Source organism: Notothenia coriiceps, unplaced genomic scaffold, assembly GCF_000735185.1.
Source record: "Notothenia coriiceps isolate Sejong01 unplaced genomic scaffold, NC01 NC01_scaffold00026225, whole genome shotgun sequence".
Taxonomy (NCBI): Eukaryota; Metazoa; Chordata; class Actinopteri; order Perciformes; family Nototheniidae; genus Notothenia; species Notothenia coriiceps.
The window spans coordinates 492,681-520,645 of NW_011358926.1; the positions used below are offsets into that span (position 1 = coordinate 492,681).

At 39.8% G+C, this 27,965-nt stretch overlaps 1 protein-coding gene across 1 annotated transcript; it reads right to left on the reverse strand.

Moving 5' to 3' along the window:
- Positions 1-491: 491 nt before the first annotated feature.
- On the reverse strand, positions 492-27,965 carry LOC104956653 (E3 ubiquitin-protein ligase NEURL1). Its single transcript, XM_010784172.1, has 6 exons — positions 27,758-27,965; positions 23,330-23,571; positions 21,771-22,092; positions 8,539-9,255; positions 4,239-4,418; positions 492-3,726 (listed from the first exon to the last, which is right to left on the reverse strand). The coding sequence occupies exons 1-6, from the start codon at positions 27,789-27,791 to the stop codon at positions 3,482-3,484; spliced, it is 1,740 nt and encodes a 579-aa protein (XP_010782474.1). The 5' UTR covers positions 27,792-27,965; the 3' UTR covers positions 492-3,481.

A 27,965-nucleotide genomic window follows, 5' to 3' on the forward strand; every position in this document is an offset into this window, starting at 1 on the left:
ACTCTAAACAGTTTTTCTGTGAGTTATATCTGTTTACTAAAAGCCCCTTGCCTTTGTTATTCATATAGTATAAGGCAGGGTGTTAGTCAAGAGGCTATACTACTGTAGAGAGTGATTGTGTAAAGTGGCAGCTTTTTGTCCTCAAATTGCTTTCAAATTTTGAATTTATTTTTTGCACAAGACATTATATCAGCCATTTATATAATGTATGCTCTGGGAAAAGGGAATGGCACTAATGCTCTCTCATTCCCTATCTTTTGTGCCAGATGTAGTTGTTTCCAGCTGTGCATAAAACGCAAAAGGACTGTAGCTGTGAAATGGAAATGGCCAGGTTTAACATTTTATTGCAATGCGAGCCAAATAAGTGATAGGGATATGTTTTTTTCTTAAATAACTTCTGTATAAGCTGATGATTTAATGTTTTGTCATGTAATAAATAAGGAATCAGTACAGTGATTCAAATTTAAAACTTTATTTAACAAACTGAACATGATTAAACCACCTTAAGAATCATTTTCTAACGACTATAAATCCAAAGCCAAGGAAACCAAAGTTATGAGCTGATAATCTTGTCCACCATGCACTATGTCTTCCTTCACTTACTTGCTGTTTTTGTTTTATTTAGGCTTAAAACAATTTGACAAGCAGGCTGGGAAAATGATGTTTGTATTGGAACTACGCCTGCTTAACCTACAACCCAAATTCAAGATATAATTGAAATATGCACAAGTAGAGTAATGCCACCTTTAAACAATTTATTTCCCTTTTTCAAAGCACACATTTGTATATGGCATTCAAGGGAACACTTGACATCTTGTAGAGTTTGCTTATCTGCTTTCTGGAAAATAGTCAGCTAAAAAGATGATAGGCTTCATTTTCAGACTCTGATTTTGGTCTCCAGCAATACTTGAGGGAATATCTGGCTCTTTAGCTGCTAAATGATTTGTTAACCATCTATTCCCCATCTGTATCAAAAGTACTTCTGTCTGGTATATTGTTAGTTTATACGATATTGCTATAATTTTTACAGGGCATTTGTGTTTAAGCTAAAAAATAAAATGTACAGTATTTTCCTTCTGGGAGTAGAAGTATTTGGAATTACTCAAGTAACTTTACGGTACTTGTACCTAATGTGAGTAAATATACATAATACCAGTTGAAAGTGGCCTCAATGATTGTATTCTTCACCAGACGATTAATAAACATATTTCCCAAAAATGCCAAACAGAGCCTTTCAGGGAGCATAATGTGTTCTGTAATTAACTATGCAACACTCAAATAAACAATTTTCTTATTTTTTGGACAGTATACTGTAGCTATACATGTAAAACAAACAATGATAATTTCTTTATAGTAGCGTTGACTAAATAAATAAACCTCATAATGTACAGTTAATATTACACTTATCAATGCTATTTTTCTATCAAAATGTTTCACAAATGTTTTATTTCTGCTAGGTCATATTTGGTCAGGAAGTAAAACAAAAACAGGTAGAAACGTAAAAGGAGTATCTCTCAAGCACAACAAAATTCCAGTATTATGCGATGCAGTGACAAAGGGAACGATAATACAACATTTCATAGCAGTGAATACATTCACACACTGATATTAAGCACACTGAAATGTTTGTTTTGTATGTTTTGTGGTGAAACCTGCTCACATCAGAGACATTAAAACCATGTAAGAGCGACTTTAAGATGAATATAAACATCCTGTTTTTACAAGGAGGAGCCTAGAAGACCCAATGTGTGTCCAGACTTCTCTTTTTAAAGGCACACAAGAAAACTTGACTGACTCAAACGTCATACAACAGAACATTTCCCTCCACAGCGGCAAAATAAAGCTTCAACACCTCGAAAAACAAAAACGTAATAGCACTTACTACTTACCAAAAGACTAAAGTTTTAGCAAGACCAAAATTACACCTGAAAATAGCTTGCATTTCTTCACAATTCAAAGCAGTAAATAATGCATGAAGTTATTTGAGTGAAATTGTCCTTGGAGTTTGCTTTTACAGACTAAGAGCAGCACTCAGACACTGATATGCAAATGCAGACCTCACAACGTGCTACAATAACAAGCCTTGTCACTGACTGCAGTCGTGTGTGTTTTTTCACTTGGTTTAATGAAATGCGTCACTGCTGAAAAATATTTATGTTTTGATTTAATATACATATGAAGGAGTGTGTGTAACCTGAAGTATGCAAAGCCATCTGTAACTTTACAGAGGGATTTCATGGCTTTCTTACAATGATGAAGAGATTGGTTTCTCATCTTTATGTGCTTGTTCAGCATTTTAAAAATACTTCCCTGCCCACCAATGTTTATTTGGATGACTTTTGTCCAACCGCAGCATCTAGCTAGCTGATTGAGAACGCCAAGAAGCAGGACATGCAACTCATGCAAGTCCCACATTTTACAGGCTTTCATACAAACCTCTGATGTATGGGCTGTGCCTGAGAGAGCAAACACTTTCTTTGCACTGAAACGATGAGCAGACACACAGCTAAAGGTGGCCCTTCCTCCCCTGTCTTCGTCCCAAACATACAACATCCTCTCTCCTACCTCGCTGCCTCGTCACTGATTTACATCCTCATTCACCGTGAGCTTGACCTTCTATGGTGACAACATTCACACTTTTTTTTACCCTTCACAGTATCTCGCCCTGTCTGAAATTCACAGAAGCACAACAGGCAGTGAGATATCTGACTAACACTTAATTTATTTACCCTTTAGGCCTAGGCATTTCATTGTGTTTTATTGCAGGGGAATATTCTGAGTATTAAAAAAAAATGGCTTATTTTAGACGTACTGCTAGGTTTTTACAAGGAAAAACTCTTAATGTTTACCCGTTCCCCACTTACGTCTGAATGTATTCAGGAAATGTCAAATGAAACCAATGTTGATCATACTGCTCAGATTTTAAATGAGCATTGATTCTTACTCTTACACTTTTTGACTGAATGCATTCTGACAAGCAGCTGGTGGAACTACATATTTATTCTTCTCGTTTCTTCTGCTGCTATGGACAATTTTACTACCTTTTTTTAAAATTAGCTCGCAGTGATGCAATCACCAGCAGAATGAAACGTTAGTCTGCAGGAAGTAGGGCAGATGCCTCTTCAGATTACTCTTTCTCTTCAGCAAATCACACAAAGCACAGATTCACTCGACATGAGTAGGCCATGGCCCTATCTGCAGATCCTGCAGTTGCACATACTTTTTTTTCACTGTATGATGAGTTTCATAGCCGGATCCTTACTGAGACATCACAGATGGGAGCTGTGAGATTTCCAAAGATCTTCATTTGACAGATAAAATGTTTTAAAGATGGATTTTGCAGGAGTCCTGCTGTAGAGTACCTGAGCCAGATTGCACACCTAAAGAAACGGGGCATTCACTTGTGCTGCATCTGTCTTTACAAAGTCTTGCATGGCTTAAACAACCTCTTGAACCTGACTATGCGACTTGTAGTCTTAGCCTACGTGCTCCGGTAGGTCTTGATGATATCTTTGATTGTCCTCCTGCAGATGGGGCAGCATGCGTTGGCCATCTTCTTGAGTTTGAGGCCACAGGCGTAGCAGAGACACATGTGTCCGCAGGCGTAGAGTACGGTGTCCACCTCGTTCTCGTAGCAAATGGTGCATTCGTCGCTCCACGAGCCAGAGTATGATGGGAAGGTGGGGGACTCTGGGTGGCTGGAGAATGGAGAGCTTGGAGTTGTACCTGTGGTGATGAGACAACACATTTGAGATCTGTGAGTGACTTGGAAAGATAATTGAACAAGAAATTGAAATAGGCTTCCAAGTGGTTCAGGCAGACAGTTTTATTGCTACACTCCAATGAGACTCTTGTATCAAATGCACCTTTTTCTGTGTATTCTTTATTACCATGCCCACTTTTTTCTGCTAATGAAGCTCGTTCTGTCGCTATTATCTACCAGGATTTTTCCTGTCATGCTGTCTGCAGCTTGGGACAGCAGTGATGTCGGGGATCACTGCTTCACATCCCGAGGTAAATATTTGCTTTATGTAGATCCATGCGTATTGTGAGCCGATGTCTTGGCACTGTACAGTCAGTATTTGTGTGCTGACGGCTGTTCTATTGCTCTCCCGCATGCCTGCATTTTTTATGAATTTCATAAATAAACAAAGAAAAAATATCGCAAACATCTGCTTAGCAAATACCCATAGGGAGAAAACATAGAAAAATAGTGAAACTGGAACTATTAGACAAACCTGTGGAGGAGGAAAAGGCTGAGTAGTAGCTGGAGTTGAGGCTTGAATTGAGTTTGATGTTCAATTGTGTGTTGAGGTTTGGCTCGGAGTTGCCGCTGCTGAGCATTGTGGGGGTGTTGGGTGTACAGGATGGGGAGCTGGGGACCGACGGGCCTCGAAGGTCTGGGTGTGGAGATGAGCCTGAAGTTACAAAAGAGACATCTGGGTCACAATAACAAAGACTTAGCACAATATAAAAATCTGAATTCCATGATTTGTCCCGCAACAGAGACAGTTATGGTATTACAACAGCAAGAGTATAGTGCAGATTAAGCAAAAAGAGTAGACCTACATATTATATAAAGTATGCACGGATTATTAATTGTAAAAAAGAAACACAATAAGTAAAAATAACTAACAGATAAGTACACCATGGTAAAAAAACAACACCTAAGTAGCAGCATATCTAAAGAAAGTGACCATATCAAAATATTGAAGTAGCTGGTAATGTTTACAGACTATAAATAAATTGAACGCTGATAATATGATCATCTATAAAAAAGGAAGCTAAATGCAATCGTTCCCAACTGGGAATCAAATATTTCCATCATGACACTCCGCTGAGCTGTTAATTAGAAAATGTAGGTGAGAGGATGTCTTGTTGCATCCCTGTTAATGTCTCAGTCTGTCACACTGAAACACACACATAGTACATCTCTTCTATAACCAAGCAGATGACTTGTGAGTGCACAGTGTCTGTGTGTGGGTGTGTGTAAGTGAGTCAAGAGCCCCCCCCCCTTCCTTCCTCCTTCATGAGCCCATGATGCCTTTGGGTAGGGTACAAAAGGCTTTCACAGAATCTGTTGTGTGTCCCGTGTGATCCGTCCCCATTCGCACCTCATAACCACCGGCCCTGGCATCAGTTCTTTCTATTGGCACTCGTCTCTCCTCACAGACCAGAATACCGACCCTGATTTCAGAGACAGATTCTGATCCAGTCTGCCTGACGGGCACACAGCATTGTTGTTTATGCATTGTCCTTCAAATGATCACGGCAGAAATATTGCTAAACCGTCAGGCCAGCCGCTCACTTGGCACCGTCATTCATACAGTACGTGTCAAATGATCTATTATTGGTTGTTTGCATCCTCTCCCACAGTTTGCTTGTCCAAATGTTCATACAATGGCAGTGTGGGGTGGAGAAACAGCTAAAAAAAGAACCACAGTTGGTGAGAAATTGCTTGAATAACAAAAGACTGTTGGCTTAATATAAGCAAAAGACACTTATGTGGTGTGTTGTTTGCAGAAAAATGTATACAGTTTGTTGCATAACCCTAGCTTCGTGCTCTGAACTCTTGCCTCTTTCTTTGGACCACTCCAACCAGTAGTCTCGTTTCAGCCTACGTAAACAAACTATAGTAACCTTTTAGACATGCAATGATCAGCTTGCTGCTATAAGAAAACCTCCATAATATGTACTTTTAAGTTTAGCGCTGTGATCTATGTGTTTGTTCTATTTTTGCTGAGACAAGCTTTTTCGTCTATCTTTGTATTCTTTATTTTATTATTTCTTAGAGGCATGTACCAATACTATGGCTCTTATACTCCCTCCCTTCCATTACCTGCTTAGCCTGACCTATGTGGCAGACCAGCTGTTAGCAAAAGTCTTGATGAACTCCTAATGAGAAGGAATAGATAACCCTCATGTCTATTCCTGGTCCTTTCATCAAGCGTACCTCTCATCTACTTTTGTATTATGAATTTACTGCTGGCTATGTGACCAGGAATGAGTATGTGAATAGCTTTAGTCATGCAGACAGTACAGGAGACTTATTTGTGGCTAAGCATGTGGTGGCTTTCAACACTTGCTTATCAAATATAGAGTTTTTGGCACACCGTGTCAGGCTATTTATTTCTTTCCCAAAGTCTTGTTTTAAACCTGCATTAACAATTTTCTTTTGGTCCGTTTGGGGCAGCAGAAAGGAGCTTGTAAACACAACACTGACATCCCCTTTTTAGCTAATTTGGCAAAGTTGTTAGCCAAGAGACGTAATCTATTAATAGATCAGTTATAAAGCTGGATAAGAACTATCATTTGGTGTTGTGGTCCTTTAATGGATTTAAGTCCAGCATTGTAGCTTTGTTTTGTTCTCTAGCAACTCCTGGGGGAAATATCACTGTCTTTAGCAGCTAGGTTAAGTGCTTCACTTTTGGCTCTAGCATGTCAATAACTGTGTCTGTGTGTTGCACAGTTTTACAGCTTTTTTGTACTGAAAAAGGCTACTTGATATAGCCTAAACGATTGCATACGCGAACATATGAAGTTGCAAAAGAAGTGCAAAAGCAATGAGTCAAAGACGCCCAAACGCTACTTGGAGCTAAAGGAAGCTTTAGAGCCATGATACGTCTCTGTACGTTTGCACTTAGAGTAACCGCTTTTCACGAACAAAGAGTTATATGATTAATTAATAAAAAATCTTAATTGCATCAGCTTTAAGATTACTGCTGAGCACTTAAACACGTAAACCCACAGCAGGAGACCTGTAGTATGACGACTGAAGGTCATAATCGATTCAAACTGTCTCACATGAAATTAAAAAGATAACACTGACATAATGACGACGTGAGAGCGACAGTCTCCCATCTGTTCCATTTCACTGGCTTGACGACACCCAGCCATGACAAACTGTCAATTGCCTCAGCGGCTAGATGTTTCCATGGCAACACGTGTCATGTGGTTCCAGAGAGTGGGTGCGCACAGACGTCACAAATGCACTCCCCACAGCTGGAGTGGGTAATGACACGAACAGCGCTCATACCCCAAAGAATCAGTACGGACTGAGGGTGGGCAGTGGGCGCTTAGGATAAGGAAATGCACAAGTAAAGAAGGGAAATATTATTGGAGGACCAGTGTTGTGGGGAACGAGCTGTGGGTGGAATACCCAGAATCTCAAACCTCCATGCAATTACATTTTAATAATGCATATTGAGGGCATCATAAGGAGCTATCACGGGCCTCCTGCTGATACATAATGCTGGCTGCTGGGAGCCCACGCAAGACAGAAATAACCTCCTCAGCCCTGGTCTGACTGACAACATGAAAGAGAGGAGAGGAGAAACTGTTATGAATAATAGGACAGAAACTTTGCCTCTTAATTATATATACACTTCCTGTGAAGAGAAGGCTAACCGGCTGGTACAGAGTCATTTCCATTGTAGCCAGAAGACATCGCGGCCGAAAGATTGTTTTCAAATAATTATGATGAATCTGCGGCGACTGCAAACAAATCAAAAGCACTCACATTTAGCTTGCTGCACTCTTTAGTACTTCAGTCACACAATAAGACACGTCCAAGCATGCTTGAGCTCTTTCTAATGAAAAATTGAGAATTTTGCAAGTGCAGGAGTCTTAAAAACCGAGCAAGTCATACTAAATATTTCAAACTTAGACTATATTTGCACAAAATGTGGTAACGTTTTTGTACCTCTTTGATGGAGATTAGTGCAGTGTTTCCTAAAAAACACAATAGGGGAAGAATCCTACAATTTAGAAAGAATAAGTCCTGAACATTTAGACAATACACTTATGATTAGATCTCCACTTGGAAGCTCACCAGCCTTTGACTCAAACCAAAAACTATTGCTATGTAGGAACATCCAGGGAGTAAGACTCTCAAAAGCAAGCATCACTGTGTGGAATCTGCTGGAGTCACATGGCAGAGGACACAACGTTAATATTCATATCCAAACTGTGAGGGGGTTGAATGTAAATGCCAGACAGATGTACGAGTTGATAAAGAGTCAGAGCAGCCAAGATTGGAAACTAGGGGGAAACTATTCAATGACTCGGCTGAGTGGAAATTCAGCCTCAAAAGGTCATTCAGGGATCCAAGACTGCAAAACCTCTGAGTGGAAAGTAGGAAAATTACATTGTGTAAAGATCTACGCAACATTTTACATTTCTTTTCAGCTTGAATTGATTTTATATTTAAACATTTGCTACAACTAATGCTTATAAAAAAGCTTTCTTTTCTTCTTTTCTCCTTGGCTAAATCTGTCGTCTTTTCATTTTAGAACAAATATATAATTTGCAAATTGTTGCTAATTTTGCATTTTAGCTTGGATTTGTGGGTTTCCTTCGACAGTTCAATAACATGGGAAACATCACTGACTCTGAATGGAGAAAAGAAGGCATGTGGAATCAGTGAAACTAAGCTATTTTAAGTACTGGGGTACGTTTTAGGTTATCATTCCCAAACGAATATAAAATCTGAAAGGTATTTTAGGCTGTTAAAATAAAATAAAAGTGGTGTGAGCGTACCTAAAATCCTGAGTTGTGTGATGGTGCCGTGCAGACCGTAGAACATCCAGAGTGGTCTGGAGTTATCGACACACAGCTGCATCCCCGCGCTGACACCGTTGTGGCTCATCATGACCTCTCCTTCTGCGTTCACCACAAAGCCCAGGATATCTCCACTGTGGAGCGGCACCGCCACCCGACCCACGGCCCAGAACTCCTTGCGGTCAACCAGGGACTCTGGGTTTGACGGGAGGTCACTTTGCCTCAGGGTGGCTGGGTCACAGGATGTCACGCCGTAAGAGAGACACCCAGGCCGGGCTACACCTGTCTTCACCTTCACAAACACCGTCTCTGAACAACTCATCGGCCGATTGGTGAACACCAGGGTCCTCTCGTCACCACGGTGATCCAGCCTCGCCACCGTGTGCTTATCCAGCCCAGTGACATGGACGCCATGCACCGAGTGGAAGTGCAGATCAGTGTCCAAGTGGCTGGGCAACAGCGAGCACTGCTGGGAGTTTTGAGAGTTTTGGGGCACATGGCAGGAGGCGGAGCTTAAGCGATGTAGCCGTTCCTCTTCCTCATCATCTTCTTCCAGATGCGTGTCTTGCTGCTGTAGGCTCAGGTCACACAGGCTGATGGAAAGGCGAGGGTCATCGCTGTTTCGCTGAATGTAGGCCCTGTGGGCGGCAGCAAAAGAACGAGGACGCAGGCAATCCAGAGGGACCATCTCGCTGTCTGTGAAAGAAATAAAAAATCCCACACAGGAATGTTATATAATACCTTGTTTGTGATGTTTTAAAGAGAGGAATTCAATCTGAACCAACACACAATGTCTGAGGCTAAAACAAGCTCTCCATTTGTTGTCTCTCCAAGTGTGCACAGAACCACATTTAATTTACGTACCCACTTAGTATTCTGCATATCCTAAGTACAACACTGGTCTGTTTTACATTCACTGTGCGCTGCTCATTCATTACACCTGTCACTGTAAACAAATGGTGCCTTCCGGCTTCTCTGCTATAACGTATTCATTCAAAGGCACTCTCTGTACTAAGGCCTGAGAATATGCACAAATACGTCCACCTTTACATAGTCAGAAACATATCAGGACTCTAAGTGGGAGCATACTGTAGCTCCAGGCAATAGGCTACATCACAGTAAAAGAGATGTAACAACTTTATGTAACGTTGAAGGATAAGCGATGCACATGAAGCCACTGAAAGATAATAAAGCTCAGCTTTGTTTGAGCCTCTCGCTCTGTCTTTAGCTCGGAGTCCTGTAATAATGAGCAACATTTAATTTTTTATCTTATTTCTCATTCTTATTTTCACATTCAAAGCCTGAGGAGTGAAGATGCAGACAGAATTAGAAGCGATTTAAATCCAAAGATTGGATTTGAAAAAGACTTATAATAATGCCAGTTTACCTTTCAAGGACCAGGAATGCATGTGTAGTATACAGCGGGTGACAAATAGCTGTAAGGAGCTGCCAAGACTCCTCACTGTTTACATAACAAACTGTCTTTGCAGTAGATTCTTAATGTACTGTTTCTAACTCTGTACACTGTTGACATTTTAAGTTGCGTCTGGATGCTAAAAGCAGACTTTTTCCGATCATTGAAAGGGAAAGGCATTCTCAACTGTATCACATCTCTCTCTCAGAAATAGACCTTCCTATTCTAATTATGTTTACTGTAAACTAGACTCCACATGGGAGCATCACTGTAAAACTAAAAGAGCGTAACTTTCCGTGCACGCGGTCTGTACAAACGGATCTGCTTCGTGGCACGCTTGGGGGCATGCCGCCAAATTTAACACGGCCCTCTAAGACGGGCTAAAATTAGCTTGATTGGACATCTGAGGAGAGTGGGGAGGGACAGGCCGAGCAATGAATGACATGATGACTAAGTTGTGTGGCTCTCAGCCTCAATCTGCTTTGGGCTTCCCCTATGGGAAGTGGACTGAGCAGGAGAGGATGAAAAAAGGGTGGGGTGGACACTTAAGAGAAGGGCATACCTCACCAGCTCCTCTTTATCACACAAAGACAGCACATCTCCGGCCAGCCACTGATAAACTGCTTGAACTTAATTACTTCCTCAGTCAAGAGTGTCCACAACCAAGCATGAGGCTCTTATTATTAGCAGCCTTATCGTCTTCAAGGCAAAGTTAGCCGACTTTGCAAACCCCCCGGATGCAAGAGATAATTTCTATTCTTACTATTACTGCTTCCCGTGGTTCACAGTTTAAGTGGTGCAGCAGTCGAAACAAGTTGTGAGAAGAATCTTAATCTTAATGTTCTACCTAAACAAGATGCACAACATATCCTATAATATAAAGCCAAATACATATGTATGATCTCAATCTTGGTTTGGTCTCGAAGGAGTATGGGATGACATTTTAAAAACTACTAACTAACAATTGCTTTTTTTGTCCTATGGTAAAATATGTGTACACCAAAAATTCACCCTATGATTGCATGACAAGGTGTAAAGAACTGCTCTCACACACACATAGCGAGACATGGCTGAACCAACGCTTTCTTTATATCATTCACAACAGGGATATCCACCAATGGAACCCTGGGGGTATTGAAAACGAAATTATGACATTTGAAATGGAATTCCAATTTGAGATTTAAACAACAAATAATATGTTATCCTCTTGTCGCTGGTGTGTAAAACATCCTTTATTATTAGTCTTGATATGGAGCCAAGTCTTCCTTTCTGACTATTCACTCATTAAAATGTCAGTCACCCGTGACAGGTGCAGTCTTGACTTTTGCCCTCTGAATTATGTTATAAAATTAAGCATGGGCAGTCACAAGAAATTCTTTGCAGCTTAGCTTAATTTATAACATTTGGCAAAGCTCCAGTGGTTTTTCAATAGCATGCAATAAGCATTCAGTAATGACAGATTATATTCAACTTCAAGTTATAAAGTTCAAGACCTTGAAACTTTTGAAGAGCATGGTGAAGTCTGAATCACAGAACAACACAGACGTGATTAAGTGCATGGCCGAAATTGTCCAAGTTGAATTAAGTGGTCCTTGAACAGCTACTCAATCTCATGAGGAATTAAATAGAGGAGCACAGACCAACCTGACATGGTTCTGCACAGTCAGTGGCTGACCTCTTGGCTTTTTTATCAAGCGTAACTGGCGAAAACATTAGAAATATTTCTCGACTCTGTTTATATTAGAACACACCACACCAAAGCATACACCTGCATGAAACCACTCTACTTGTTCTAGATATTCCTATTCAAACAAGTTGCAACCTTTTACTGCAACATTTACTCTTACCACAACCTGGAAAAACCAGTTCAAAGCAGGATGTCCATGATATAACAAAGAAAATGTCGTCCAGTTTCACTGGGAACACATGCCAGAATGACAACTAATGATTGCGGTTAAAAAGCTGTTTGAGGTACAACACGCTTGACACAGACAGCTTGGCTCCTTTTCATTTGAACTTTTTGAGAGGCCTTCATGTATTACAATACTGTAGTTTTTGATTCAAATCATTCAATTCAATTTTTATGAATGCCTTTTTTAGTCTTGAACAGCTCTCATGTAAACAAGTGCAGGATCCTGAATAGAGGAGGAAGGGTTCAGTTGATTCCTTGGCCCGGTGGAACAGGATTAGGAGGCTTTGGGGGGCTTTATTGAAGCTGCAACCTCTACACAAGGTCAGCAGCACCAATTGTGTGTGTGTGTGTGTGTGTGTGTGTGTGTGTGTGTGTGTGTGTGTGTGTGTGGGGATTTGCCCTAAGTATGCATGCCTAGAGGGCCTATCCAGGGCTCGGTCTAGAATGAGTGAGTGAAGTCATCTGTCATGAGAAAGGAAGCTTCGGGAGGGAGGGGGTTGTGTATCTGTCCCAAAAAGGAGAGGGAAGGACTTTCACTTATCAAAGAATAACAAAAAGAGAACGGGCTCTGAGGGAAAATCTGCGTTGATGAGCTTTTAAGGAGTGGTATCTCACTCGAGATAATGGCGCAAATATACAGAGGGTGAAGCGGGAGGGGCTAAAAGGCTTGAGAGCGATACGATATTGATACACAGTGAGCCGCACAGTTTGAGTTTCTGAGATGCCATGTGCAATCGGAGCCACATATGTTGCGTTTTTAAGAGATCAAGCAGAGTCTCTGGTTAAGTGCCAGATGTTTCTAAGTTTTGGACTTTGATCGTGGAAAGAAAAGGTGACAAATCGCAGCAGTGAAAATGTCACTCAGCACTTTGGGGATGTCATAAGGGCACAGTGTTTCCGAGGAAAGTTAAACCTTGATGTGTCTCTACATGCATAAATCATCATGCACTTTCAAACAACGCTGCTTTGAATATTTTTGTTATACTTGACATATACTAGTCATGACTGTCTTCAAAGTGTAAGAGTATCCATTGATTGTTTCAATCTGATCTCAGACACATTTTTCCGATTATGAATTCATCTCATTGTTACAGTCAAGAAAACTGCACAGATGGACATATCTGATACCTAAATACACACAGAATACAAAGTACACTGGGACGTGACTCTGGTCATCTAAAAGTGATTAGCTTTCTCTCCGAAGGCTTCCGCCCGTACAACACAGCTCCCAGGATCCAAACCTGACAGGCTCTATTACGATTTCTATTTTGATTTCTCCATAAATCTATTCGATTCCATCTGGGTCGATTAAATCCCAGCTGAGCCACTGTCGAGAGGCATTTATTTTGATTCAACAAATCAAATAAATTCCAGGCACTGAGATCATTCGAAACCAAGCTCACATGAATACATAGACCCTAATCCTGGTGTGTACATGTTGGCAGATGTTAGGTCAAAGGACATTTTAGTTTATACCAGACCTCTCATTTCATTGTAACCAACTGTCTGACACAATGACTTTACTTCAGTTATAATAACCTGAGGAGGAATAAAGAAATAAGGAGCCTTTTTAGATTTTGGTTTTGCTTAAACATTAAAACCAAGAGGACTGAGAAAAGCAAATTATACTTAAAGTTACTTTAATCTACTTATATTTTAATGAGCAATTGATCAAATGACTGTTGAGTGAAACAGATGGATACTTTTCTTTCAGATTTAGTTATTCTTAGCCCACATCCTAAACAAAGTGCCATGGCAAAGAATATTCTCCCTCTACTGCAGGGGCGTCAAACTCAATTTCATCGCGGGCCACATTAGCATTATGGTTGCACTCAAATGGCCAGTTGTAACTTTAAGACTATATCATATATATATAATAATGTATTATATTACATTATTGCCATTGGATTATTATCGGATAGGGTAATAACTTCATAATTAACTACGTCTGAAGGCAAAAGCCTAGGGCAAATAATTGCAAGTCTCTTCAGTGCACATGTCACAAAATGAGATGCATTGTGGGACATGTAGTTTATTGGCAACGTGCTTCTGTAAAGCGGCAACTAACCGTATAATACACTTATTATATTATTTGCAAGCTCTTGCAGGGCCACATAAAATGAAGTCGCGGGCCGGATTTGGCCCCCGGGCCTTGAGTTTGACACCCCTGCTCTACTGTTTAGTCTGTAAATCTTTTATTTCCTTTATTTGTTCAAGTAATTTCTTGGCCGGTGCTTTTCTCTTGCCTCAGAAGCACCGTTACCATGGTTGCCTTCATCCAACATTTGTCTGTTTCTGATTACATCCATTCTACTTCAGATTAAGAATTCCTATTATCTAAGGCAAGGTGAACTCTATCATCAGTTATTGTAAATGTTTATAATTTAGTAGATACAAATCTTCTTTTGACATCTATTTTCTTGACCATTATTCCTGAGCCTTGTTCACGTCCAGCCTAAAGTCCTGCCTCCACAATATGTTAATCTTTATTTGTTCATGTTGGCGTTTCAATTCATAGCACACTAGTCTAGAAATAAATGTAATAAAGAAGGGACTGCTGCACTGGAATCTAGGTTATCTGCATTCCAAATTCACACCATTTATAAATACTACACAGTAATCCTTGTAGTGTATTGTTTGGCAGTTAGCATACAAAAAAGGTGACTAATGCACTATAATTAAGTTTCTCTATTAGCAGAATATAGTGCTTACTGCGCAGCTGCAGATGCCAATCATGGTGAAACTATACCATCAGCCATTGGTAATTTGCAACAATCACAGAGCAAATAAAACATTGCTATTCAAATGTTGCATTGTACATTGTAGGACATTATCAAAACCTTGTGATTGTAGCATGAGAGTTGACCTTCTAAGTATGGTCATTATACAGAATTAATGTAGTACTCAATAGTGTATATGCAACAATTGTTACTTTTAGCACGTAACACTATGTTAATGCTGCCCTTGAGAAGGGACTTTTGATTGGCTGAAAGCCGAGGAGCATATTTACAGCTTGAGCATCAAACATGGTGTGAAAGCTAAAGGGAACGATGTACCTTCTTAGAAATGGACAAGGTTACCGCAGCCTTAAACCACAACCATTTGTACCCAAAAATGGTATTAACATGGGTTTCTTTTGACCTGAACATAAGTTGCAGGCTTCAGTCATTTCCAAAAGAGGAGAACTTGGGACAGAGTCCATAGTCTTGCACAATCCTGACTATAATCAGCTTCAAACCGCCAGTCCCTTTAAAACAAAAAAAGGATCACTTTTCTTATGATTTATTGGTATGATCAGCATACAAAGAAGCATGATTCATGATTTTAATCTAATTCTGCCAAAATGATTCAGCTCAAGGAAATTACTCAATGTTTATAATATGGAGACACTTAGTATGTCTCGTTGGCTGGGAAATTACAGTTGACAGATTACTTTGTATATTGTTGATACCATGCTGAATGTCCAGTTTATTGTTTTTGGAGGATTTGGCTCTGAGCAGCAGACCTAAAATCAAACCTCAAGTAATAGTACAACATCACTTGGCAGTACTTCAGGGTAAACTGAGCAGTCAGGACAATTGTGTGTCTTTTTATTTATCAAAAAGAGTCTAGCTCTGCTCTCCTAAGGCCTGTGTATACAAGTAAGGACCATACCTTCACAGTGTGATACACATACATAAAGATACAGTTTACCCTGAATTTAAAGTTGTACTTTTATGGGCTATTTTAATATTTGATGATTAATAGCCCACATTTAGTTCCTTATCCAGTCATACTGAACCATTGTTACCTACATTGTCAACAGGCTGACCCTACACTGTATTTCTGGCTACTTGTGTCAGGTTGCACCTATCTGACCTCTCTATATTTAAAACCAGTTTATCCATAAATCAAAATACTGTAAAACTCCACATAATCTATGTTGACAAGTAAAACAATAAGTGAGATATGTGGCAAGTGAGTGTGAGCTTCAGGCGCATAGAAAGAACACGGATTAAAAATAGACACAAAGAGAGGAAAGTACAACACAATCAGGTTCAACCCAACATGTTTGTGCAACACAGAGCTTGTCAGCGTTCACACACACACTATGTTTTTATCTGTTCGCAAAACAGGTGTGTCAAAGGTACAGCGATATTTAACTGCCGTTTTTTTTTTTTCTTCAAAACATGATTTCACCATGATAACAAGTCCCAGCTATGCGTTCAGCTATGTGGGGCTGTGCATTGAGCTAAATGCTCAGCATTTTAACAGGTTTTTTGTTTTCCACCGTTACATACATTACAGGTTGAGGAATAGTGGAAATAATCATAAGTTGCTCTAAAGCTGAAGTTTAACAAGTGTGATATTTAACATGTTGTCCTTCTTAGTTTGTCGAGACATTTCATACAAAACCACATAATGGCCCTATCCGAAAAGACCAGGGATAACCAAAGTCCTGTACTGACAAATAATTACATTTAATTCCAATTAATTGCCCCATCCAGTAGATGCTGGGATATTTTCTAATCTGCACCATTGTTTCCCAACACCAAAGCAGTATATATTAATACTTTGGAGACCATGAAATAGGGCTGCACGATATATCGTGTCGTGACAATAATCGCGTTATGCGCATGCGCGATATTGACATCGCAGGATGTACGTTTTTGAAAAAAAAATGTAGGACGTGCGATATTAAGTAGGCAAATGAACTCAAACACGTCATGTTACAATTATTGTGCTGCTTGCTACAAAAGGAAAACTTGCGCGGCTTTCATGTCAGGGGTACTTGAGTGAGTGACATGCAGGCTCTGCATGCACAGCAAACCACCAATCACTACCATTCTTGATCAGATCACAGCAGGATAACCGAGCTAGCTCAGCTTGTTGCTCTGATAACTTAAGATCCAGAAGTCTGTGACAAAAATCCTTCATCTGGTTAAATATTGTTAAAAAAAATACCAATTATATAGCATTAAAGTTCAAGAAAGGATGGTTTGCGGACAAAAAAAACAGTCTTTTCTTCAATTCCTGTATTTATTCATATCGCAATATATATCGCAGGGGAAGAAAATATCGCAATGTCAGTTTTTTCCAATATCATGCAGCCTTACCATTAACAGCTGGGCAAAATGTTATTAAAATCCATCCTACTTTTGTTCAAATAGACCAACAGAATGACATTCCCATCTAAAAAGCGCACAGCAAAACATCTACATCTATGCAAACTGTGTATGCAAAAAACCCATCAAGTCCTTCTTTCATATCTGCTTCCTTTGTCCCTGGAGGTTGAAACATGAGTGATTTCTCTCAGGATGTAAGTAAGCATGAAAAGCATATAGCACAAGGTTTTCCCGACCATGACGCTCTACAGGCCTAATGCATTGAAATGCCATGTACAGACATGATTGATGTCAACACCCTCCTTTTAATCACCTGGGATGTATGCTGCCTCTTGACAGTTGGGCAGCCATTTTGGATTCTTCTCTAACGACTAGAGAGACAGGTTGCAGATGATGTTAGCTGACGCCGGCCTCACGGATCACTTCCAGTCTGTCAGTGATTAAGTGACTCATCTACCGCTGGTAAACAAACCCCCAGTAGAGCATCTTGCATCCATCAAAAGATGGCTTTGACTCGCTCCGCTTATCTAACTTGGAAGGAATCCATCATACCTGTACAAAATGCTGGATGCTGTGTGGTCTCTTGGGACTCGTCCCATAAACAAATACATTCTGTTAAAATGCAGCCGTACATACAAAGCAGGTCCCGTTACTTTTGAATGCAGAAAGGTATGGCATTCCCATATGTCTCGCTTCAGGGAAATCAAACTGAAAACACTTGCAAGTTATTTGTGACCTGATTTCGGGAACTTCAACAACAAACTTGATAAAACTCAAATGTTAAAAAGTTGACTACATAAAGTAAAAAAAAAACCTTTCAGTCTTTCAAACTTAACAAAGTTGCAGTTTCTTATAGTACAGTTCAGTGAAAAAGTAATAGTAAATAGATTTTTTTTTTAAATTAGGGCTGACAGACTATGCTTTCGAAACAGTTCCTTGAAACAAATACACTTGAGGAAATCTTTTTTCTGTCCCTTTAAGGCCAAATGTGTGTAGCACAGACTGTTCTCTTCAAATCCCAAGCAATGCACTTCAGTCCTTATTGATATCTGCGTGAGTAGGACAAGTGTGGTGATGTAACATATCTTTCTTAAATTGCAGGGACAGCATTGTGGCTCAGTTTGATTTCAGCAGATTAATTTAGCTTCCCCTCTTACGCAACATTATATTGGCTTTCAAGCTGTCTCTCTGATCTCAGGATCACCTTTGACTCCCTGCATGGGTGGCTGGCTACTGAACTGCACTCCCTTGATAAAAGCTTAGAGAGGAAACAATACCACTCTTGAAAAGATCCCCAAACATCAGAATAAGACCTGATGGCAGGAAAGCGGTTTGGCATCACGCCGCATTGAGAGAAATGAAAAGGCAGCAAAGGATAGCGACTTGGATGAATTCCTTAATATGGTGATTAAAGTTGTGAAAGATTAAACAGACAAAAGAGTGTTTGATGCAGATCATCCAAGGATAAAATCAACATATTTTGACTGTAGCCCCTCTTCAATGGATCACATTCATGATATTTCATTGATAGGAAATTAAAAAAACTTCAAAAAGGGTTTTAACTTTATCATGGGCTCAAAACACATTTTACAGGCTCCGTTCTTACAGAAATATATGACACATAAGGGACCACAGGGAACATTAGCTGAAGCTGAAGCATCATACCAGCAACATATTTCATCAGAACAGCGCTGACAGTGTTTTCAGTACACGTTTATACTCAGGTGACGGCTTTTGAAGAACGTGTCACGTTAATTTGTGCCGACTTTGGAGCAGGGACACTTTAATTAATCCATGAAATATTAAAGGCGAGGGAGCTATTCATGGAAAGGATGTGATCAGATACAGTAATGCTACATGTGTCCTAAAATAAAGTGGTGAGAAGGCTGATTGATCTTAGCGGACAGCTGGGGAATGAGGTCACATCACAAGAATGGTTCAGCTTAGAGAAACAATGGTTTAATGTGTTGAAAAAATACAGATCTTTTACCACCCCTCATATTATATATATATTTTCTTGATATATACTCTAACATTTTTGGGATTTTCTTTTATTCTTTTCTAAGTTGGGCAACTCACATCCTGTCTTTTAGTCTCTTACGAGTCAAACTCCAGAAATGTCTAATCCTACAATTCCCATATTACAACTGAAATCTCTTTTCTTAGAACCTTTCCTTCATGGTAAATGCGCATATCTATCAACATTTCACATCTCCAGCTTGTAATGCAGTCTTTGATGCAGAACTTTAAATCTCAAGTCTATATTGAGAAAATGCTGATGACATCATCAATTTTACACATTAAAGTCCGTTTAGATGTCTTGAAGAGTTCAACTGCATACTTTATATGGGACAAGGTTGAAAAGCTTTTTCTTCAGCTCCAAATAATCGCCTATAAATGGATAAATTGCCTCAAGTGTAATTGACAATTAAGTCAGCAACGGCTGGGTCTGAGGACTGTAACTGTGGAAATGGAAAAAAAATTCATACCTCCTTTCTGCTGGTAGTTATGGGCTTGAGGCCACATTTTCATATGGGACCAAATTGTCGGGGGTCAAGTTGCATTGTGGGTAATGTAGGCGCCAGGTTTTGACATGAAAACATTTCCGAACATTTTTTTTTCATCCATACTGCCCATCATCAATATAAAAATGTTAAAGGGGTGCAATGCTCAGGCTAAGTTGCTGGATTACTGTTTTTAAAAAGCCCCGTTTACAGCCATAGGATACGTTACCTAAACTGTCTCACAAACTGAGTAGTACTGACAAGTAAACCGATCCCCATGTGTACAATTGGTGGAGTGGCCCTTTAACTTAAAGCTCTCAAAGCGCATTATCTCACTGACACAGCAATCCGTAACACTTACAGTAAGTCATAAGGTTTATCACAACTTATTTTCTCTTATATTTTTACTGTCTTACACATTAATCTCAAAAGCCAAATCAAGGTCACCTCTCTGAGCAATTTTCTACACTCCACAGAGCTTATTCACAGCTCCACGCTCCATTTGTCTCCTGTAAAAGAAAACACTGCAGCCGATCTGTAACTCCCACCTGGACAGATTGTGTGATAATAAGACCAGAACAGGTGAAATTTGGCTCAAATGATCAGCTGGTGCAGCATTAAATCCAGACCCAAGTGTAAGCATCATTAAGAATACAAACGCATTCTTCTGTTGAAGGAAAATCTGCACATGTGCCAGTCTACAACACCAGACTTTGATGTGTTCGCCCATATTTCAGACACTAAGTGTTTGCTGAACTGCAGCCAACTGCTGAGACAATACTGGGCCTTTGAGATATACCATGCTCTCGAGTGGTGACGCTCTCAGGCTATAGAGGAAAGCTGATAGCCAAGTGATCCTTCAGCTGACTGAGGGCCGAGGCTTTTCGGTTTAAGCCATCAATGTGGGGATAAAGGTGATCGATGTGGGAAAACCAGAGAAGACACAGTGGGATTTACAGCTGCTGGCCTCATTCACAGGGACAAGTTACATGAACTACAACTATAAATTGCAAGAAATCCTAATTTGAATTGGGAAAATGTACTTATTATACCATACAGTTTTGCGAAAAGGCATTTTATTTAAACATATGAATCTTTGTTTGGCACAATAGAAATTGAATTCAGACTTGGATCCTCGGAGTGAGACATTCCTCTGGTTTGATTGTCTTGGAAAAACATCAGAGCCATGTCATAACCTGACATCACCCTTCTCTCTGTCTGTCTTCTTGGGATGACCAACACACTCCTCTTGTTATTTGGCAAGAGCTGTGTGCTGGTCAGCACCACAAGGCCAGTGAACCCCAGATAGTGGCACTCAGGCGCTGGATACCAAACAGCCCATCACGAGATAGCACGCTTCTCGCTGTCAACCACACCGCGAGAAATGAGGTTAAATGGCACTATCTACACTATATGGGAGCCTCTTCTATTTTTATTAACGGCGTTGACAGCCTCTATTCTTTGGAGAGAGGCAGCACAATTCTTGGAAATGGTTATAAATAAGTTCCGAGGTGTCCACAAGGATTCCTATTTATCTATTTTGCATTGTTTTCAAAAATGGGAGACATCTGTTTTTGATGCATGATGTGTTTCATAAATGCATCTCAATCTGCAATCCAAACATACTTCAGATGATTCAGTGCGGTGAACACTGCTGTTAATGATTGCAGAGGACCTGTTTGCTCTTAATTTCTTTGATTTAATGACCCTTTAAACAGCATGGAGAACTTGTTAGAGGGGATTTCAGACAAATTGAAATTCCCCCTTTAGGGACATTTCTTTGATACTAACAACCGTAACTATACAATCTACCTAATCTCCCACCATCTTTTTCCACTGAGCTATTTGGTCGGTGTGGGAAAAGTGGAGCAGCTGTATGTAACATCTCTTTTTATCCACTCACACTGGAAAAACAACATCAAATGATAAATGGTTTCCAGTGGAGAAACATTATTGTAACAAGGCTCTGTGAGGCTGTACTTTAACATGTTGATGTTCAGATATATGCTGTTTGTCGTGTTTACCATCTTAGCTTAGCTCGCTTTACATGTTAGTATTCTAACATTTATTGCAATTAACAAAAGTACAGCTGAGGCTAAGATAAATTGTAATTCAGAGGATCCTCAAAGTAATTGGGTTTGTCCTCTGGGGACCATGAATGTCTGAACCGCATTCATGGAAATCCATCCAAGTTGTTGAGATACTTTAGTCTAGGCTAACCCTAGAGGCACAATGCTGGCGTTACTGATAAATCTAAGTTCACATTCATAACTCACCTAGCAGCTGGACCCCCCTGGTGAGGCCGTAGATGTCTATAAGAGCCCACAGAGGAACAGAGACATGCACCCCGCTGAAGAACAGTGTTGGGCTCGAGTCGTTGATTCGGTAAAACACCCGGCCTTTCTTGTCTACCCAGAAGGAGATGATGTTTCCCTCATTGGACAGCTCCTCTGGTAGAGCTTTTGCCCAAAAGCCGCTCTGCGAGACCAAGTCAGGGCAGGCGTACTTCGGCAAGGTGTCTGGATTGATCCTTGATGGGTCTTTGGATGTAAAACCAAGACGCAGAGCACCGCTCCAGCAGCACTGCTTTTTGGTGATCTGGAGTACACAGTTTTCAGAAATGAAGATGTTTGAAATGATAGCTAAAATGTTGCTTCTTTAAGTTAAGAATGACCATACTCATTGTTAATTTTAGTGGGTTAACATGCTATAATTTGCTAAACACAAAGCGCAGCTGGGGCTGAAATGATGTTCATTACGTTTGCAGTATTTGACTAATAAAGATTATGACCTTGCTGGATGAAATAACCAACGTTTTTTATGTGGCCACTGTGGGACTTCTGTACAATATTTCATGACATTTTATCCAATAGCTGCTAAGATTATACTCAGACCGATATCGAAATCTGTAGCATCAAGCCGCTTGCGTGGCTAAATTTCAATTTTAAGCAAACTAAGACGAGTTACCTTGGTATGTTTATCACCTGCAAACGATTTTTGTCTTATTTTGAACCTCTGTTTACTTTGCATTTACCGTGCCAGATAACAGTAATCCTCACATGGCAATGCTTGCCCTGCTCTCTCACTTTCGAGACATAGATGGCCTGATAGGTGAAGTGGAAACTTGTTCTAAGCTGCTGCTGCTTTGGCCCACACAAGAGCAAGCCGAGAAAAGAGAGAAAATCAAAACAGGAGAGCAAAGAAGGGGGATGTGCAGAGAGAGGGGGAGGATTAAAAAAAGAAAGAGGAAATGTAAGGGAGAATGGGAGAGGAAGGACTCTCCATCAGAGTCACAATTAGCGTCTTCCTAATTTATAGTGTCTCTCACTGTACTCTGTATTCTAATATAACAAAATACACTATGCACTCACACTGACAGTGTTCCTTGTAGAAGTTTACTCAATGTGCACTATCTTTGTTTTTTAAAGTTAAATTGTTTACTGAAGATGGTGGAAGCCATCTGGATGATTAATGTTGGACCGGTGTAATCCACTTGCTGGTTTTGGGTTGCAATTGGTGGCAGCGTCGTGTTTAACAAATTATTGTTGCTTATTTAGATATAATTGCGACTCCTGAAGAGGCTCTGGCATGCTAATGCATCAAATATGATGTTTGTTTTGATTAGTCAAGTTTTTTTCTGTTTTGCTTAATGTAGCCATTTAACCATTTTTTAAACGAGTACTCGTTTGTCACAATAATTGACAATAACGCCCCACTCTATTGGTTTTAATTATAGTTAAACATGCTTGGATCTTTCAATTGACCTATTGTAACTCCCATTATGTTATTATGTAACTATAATATGCAACTGGCAAACATTAAGTGTCATTTTTACCTTCAGACGAACTTGCTCATACACAGCGGTTGGTCTGTTGCTGAAGGTGATGGCGTTGCAGAAGCTGGCCTGTCTCTTGACGGTGCGTTGGGATATGTCCATGACGATCTGCGAGCCCTTGGTGCTGGGGTGGAAGAGCAAAGGGAAGGAGGACAGACTCCCACACGGCTGGATGGGTAGGCAGCGCTTGGGCTTGTGGTGGCATCGGTGAGATGTGGCGGGAAATGGCCCGTTGAGAGAATCTACAGAATGTGGAGAAAGAAAAGTGGTTGCTCAGTGTGGTCCACAGTTGGGGAGCAGAAACTAAATTACTGAATACTTTCTTCTTGGGGCCCAATTTACAGTAAAACAGGTTTAAGATTAGATTAGAATATTAGATTACACAGTCTGCACCACCGCAGGCTTCACTTTGAATATAATATAGTAGCATGGTGAAGTGGACTCCAGGTTGTGACCTGCTGCTGTCACATGTCATTTCCTCTCACATATCTCACTTGCTCCTGTAACATCAAATTAAGTGAGAAATGCTTTAAAAATAATCTAATACCCAGTTTTCAGTTTCTCAAGGTACCACAGTGCAGCCACACACCTACATGAAAGGACATTGCGCAAAGTAAATTACATGCAAATATGTCCTTGGATGCAAGGACAAAATTGCTTTCTTGGTTACGTAATTGAGGAGAACAAAGGAGCTTTGAGACGTTCATACAAAAATGCTCCAGTTTCAGTGAATAGTCATTTGCAGTAATCCCAAAAACTTTTGTTATTTTTCTTATTCTTGCCAGATTTTAAACTGGTTTGAAAGTTTATGTCTCACCGTGCTGGAACACATTTACAGTATAATCAGTAGAAAAGAGGAAATGGGGGATAATGAAAACAAAAAATGATTAGCTAACATTTAAGGTGCTCTAACATCATCTCTAGCAGTTGAATTAGATCCACAGAAAGCAAGTTTAGGATCGTACAGGATGTTAGCTATTTGTTCAGCTGTTGATACACATACGGTATATACAGTACAGTAAATATCTGCTTCTCTTTAAATAGTTAGTCACGTTCACACTACAGTACCTTCCATATCAGAGTGAAACTAAAATAAAAACACTGCTGCTAAATGAGATTAAGTGACCTTTATTGTGTTTTGCAGGTCAAATAAGAGCAAACCCAAAGGAGAACATCTGACTCATTTTTCCCATGTGAATCATGACTTCTCCCACTAACCAAAACATGTTTTCAAATTTCATCTGTCTTTTCGGGTTTGAGATGATAAAGAATTTTCTCATCATGAGTCTGATATCACAGTTTCTCCCCTTCATTAGGACCTACTCCCACTGCTTTTCTTCCCACAGTTCTGTTCAAAGCATAACTCCAAGGTCACTGTGGCATTTTGGCATTTTTTTCTCACTAACATAGGACTCTCATCACATGTAGGATTATTCAGAGACATACAAATGTAATTGCATCACGATTGGAAACTGTTTTCTGTATCTTTAGTTCTCTCTTCAGTGACATTTAAAGTACGATAAAATCCAGCCAATGTGCCAAAACTGGAAGCCAAATAAATAATTCAGTCCTAATTAACACTTCTTCCTTGAGAACTGCTTGTATTTTCACACCTACATTTGGAAGACTGTGTAGGAGCTGCTTGTGTTTGTCCGTGAGAAGAGTGGACTATATGAGCCAGTGCTGAAAGACAGCTATTCTTGCTTTCCTGCGAGCGACCTTGGAGGGTCAGACGCTTCATAATGTTCCCGACAAATCAATCAACACTGTCAGGATTGGCAAAGACTAATCATGTGACTTCTCGGACCATGTCTGGTGTAGCTTCACTATTGTTCAGATTTCAGGGAGGGCAGAGATTAAGATTTCCGGGATGTTCGAACTTTTGTTGTGTTTAAACTAGAAAGAGTCTTTCCCTTTTCACCACAATCAGAGAGGCTATGCCAAGAGTTCTGGGCTCAGTACAGTATATTTGTTAAGCTCTCGTCGCAGCAGAACAATGTCGAATTGTGCTCTGTGCACAACAGTGGTCTTAAATGAAGTCATAACAAATCCTTTAACCATATTGCATCCATGATGTCATGTCAGACGTGATGTCTAAGGGAAAACAAAACAGGAGTGTATTGTGCTCCGTAAGGAACCAGGCCTAAGAGTGAATAGAGTGAATTTCCTGTTAGGTCTGAAAACAGGAGCAACACCTCAAAGGCCTTATGCTTTAACATTTTACCAAAAATCCAATATCTTCTTTCATTTTCACTATATTAATATAATTTCTACTGCGGGGAATTGAATTCTCTAGTAGTCTGTTTTCTATTTTCACATCCCAGGCATCTTTAAATGGGTTCCAGAGCACACAGAGGGCTATATAAACTATGACTACAGTTGAATGAGTAAATACATGAATAAATAAAAATACCACGCTTGATTTACTGTAAATGACACCTGGTTAGAGCCAAAAGTGCTGATGATACAGTGGCTGTTGAAGTGTGTTTAAAAAAAGTCATGCGACCTGACTAAGACGTCACAGTAAACAGTGACCAGAGCCCTGTCATGATAAAAGAGAGGTGCCATGACGAATGTCAGATGAGCAACTTAAGGGAGGATAATGTTACTTAATGCACCACCGAACACAATGTGACTGCCTCGCTGTCATTAATTGGAAAGGACAAACCGTGCAGAGACAAAGAGTGCCCCTGGCCATTGTCACCTGGTCTCTTACGCTTTACTGTGTTTTATCCCCAGGCTCGGTCTCAGTAAGAAGCCCAACTGAGGCCCTAATGCAGTGTGATGTTAGTATGGAGCTCGATGGCCCTTTCTCACAAGACAAGAGCTCACAGGCAGCACCATAAAGAGCCAAAGGGCACATATATGTTTTGAGCCTTTGCAAGTGTGTCATAGCATGTGTATTGTATTAAAAGGTAAACTGAAGTGATTTTAATACATGGAGAAATATAAAACATCCTCCCATAGGTACTTGCTGTCAGTCCTGTTACTTTAACATTGATGTTAATTTTTCATCTAGTGACATGTTTTGAATGTAACCCTATGTTGGCCTGATAGTCTCCCAGTTTGCTGTGTTTTGCATACAATATTGTGTTTTATAAAAAAAATTAAAATTGTTATTAGATTTGGATCCTTGAAGAGAAAGTCATCGAGTTACCAATTGTTAAGAGATTATTTGTATGTTCACCAAAAAGAGACGTGAAGCAGAGACCCCTTTATCCTACAATAATTATCTTTTTTTTATGAAAGACTATAAATACAATCAAATAAGGCTAACTATTCTTGTCGTTAATGTTAAAAAGCTGAACTAGATTTACTCAGATAGTCATGATGTACTCAAGTCTAAGGTTTAATATTATTATTTTTGCTTGTTTTTTCGACCATTGCCGAACTAATTTAAATGTACAGCCACATAAACCAGAGTGGACCATCAAATCCTCACATTTAGGAATCTGGAACCAGAGAACATTTTGCATGTGCTTAAATAACTGATTCGTATAGTTTCCCAATAATCTTCTGGCTGTGCCTTACTAAATTAAATGATTGACTTATTTTTGCAGCTCCACATAGTCAATTTCAGACCATTTTTTAATCATGGACTCGGAGACTTGTGAATTGTCAGAACATGAAATAGTCTATTAATACAGTAGAGGAGTAGAAAAACCGCAATATTAAGTCAAACACACTTTAAAGTAATGTTTTAGTGTTCAGCCCACATTGCATTATTATTTATATGTTCAATCATGCATGTTGTGAGTGTATCACAATCAGAAAACCAATGGATACAACTTTACATTACGATGGTATTTATTGTAACAAATAACTCAACTTCTAAATGGTTTATTGTAACTAGTTAGCTAGAAAGCTTCTGCAATAAATGTCAATGTAAACTGAGATAGGAATGTGATAAATAAGAGCGCTCAATGCACCTGTTAAACATAAATAAATAATGGACCAATTGATCCTCACATAAGTTGAACAATAAAGTTATCAAAAATGTTTTCCAAACATCCGGATACTCACCCTGTGAGTGTATCACTTTCAAACAAACAAGCCAGGTGAGAAAAGTTATGTGCCAACTACTTTCTGTTTATCCTGGGGGATTTATTTTTAATTATATATGACTGTAAACAACCTTAGATGCAGAACAACAAGAATCCTTAGATACGTTTTTCAAAATGTGAAAAACGTGATTTCCTGTTCAAATTTCCCCCTTATTTAAAGCCAGTCGTGACTTAGGCTACAGAAGGTGTTAAAACTTGGCTACTTTCACTTCAAATTTATTTTAGGCATCCAGGACGCCTACAATTCACATGCACACAGGCTCTAGGCTGCACAGGCACGCTTCATACCCGATTACATCGTCTCCTCTCATAATAATCACCGGATTTATTAGTTGTAGTTATCCTTTATGCCAGATGTGCTTACCGTAGAAGGTATTCCTGGTGATCTGACCTCCCATGGCTGCATGCAAGGTGCGTTCACCTCCGCTCTCTATACCGGCTGAATCCGGGATATTCACATCCAGCTACGCGTCTGCAACGGTGACATTATACGGACACGATTCCGTTCACAACAAAAAAAAGTCCCGACAATGATTTAGATGCAGGTTGTGTCTGTCAAGCCTCATCGACAT

Excerpts from the sequence above, each read along its gene's own strand:
- LOC104956653 (XM_010784172.1), bottom strand. The coding sequence starts at position 27,791 with ATGGGAGGTCAGATCACCAGGAATACCTTCTACG. Across the intron at positions 22,093-23,329 it reads ATGAGCAAGTTCGTCTGAAG|ATCACCAAAAAGCAGTGCTG; the intron begins GTAAAAATGACA and ends TGTGTACTCCAG. Across the intron at positions 9,256-21,770 it reads CAGGGGGGTCCAGCTGCTAG|ACAGCGAGATGGTCCCTCTG; the intron begins GTGAGTTATGAA and ends TTTCTTTCACAG.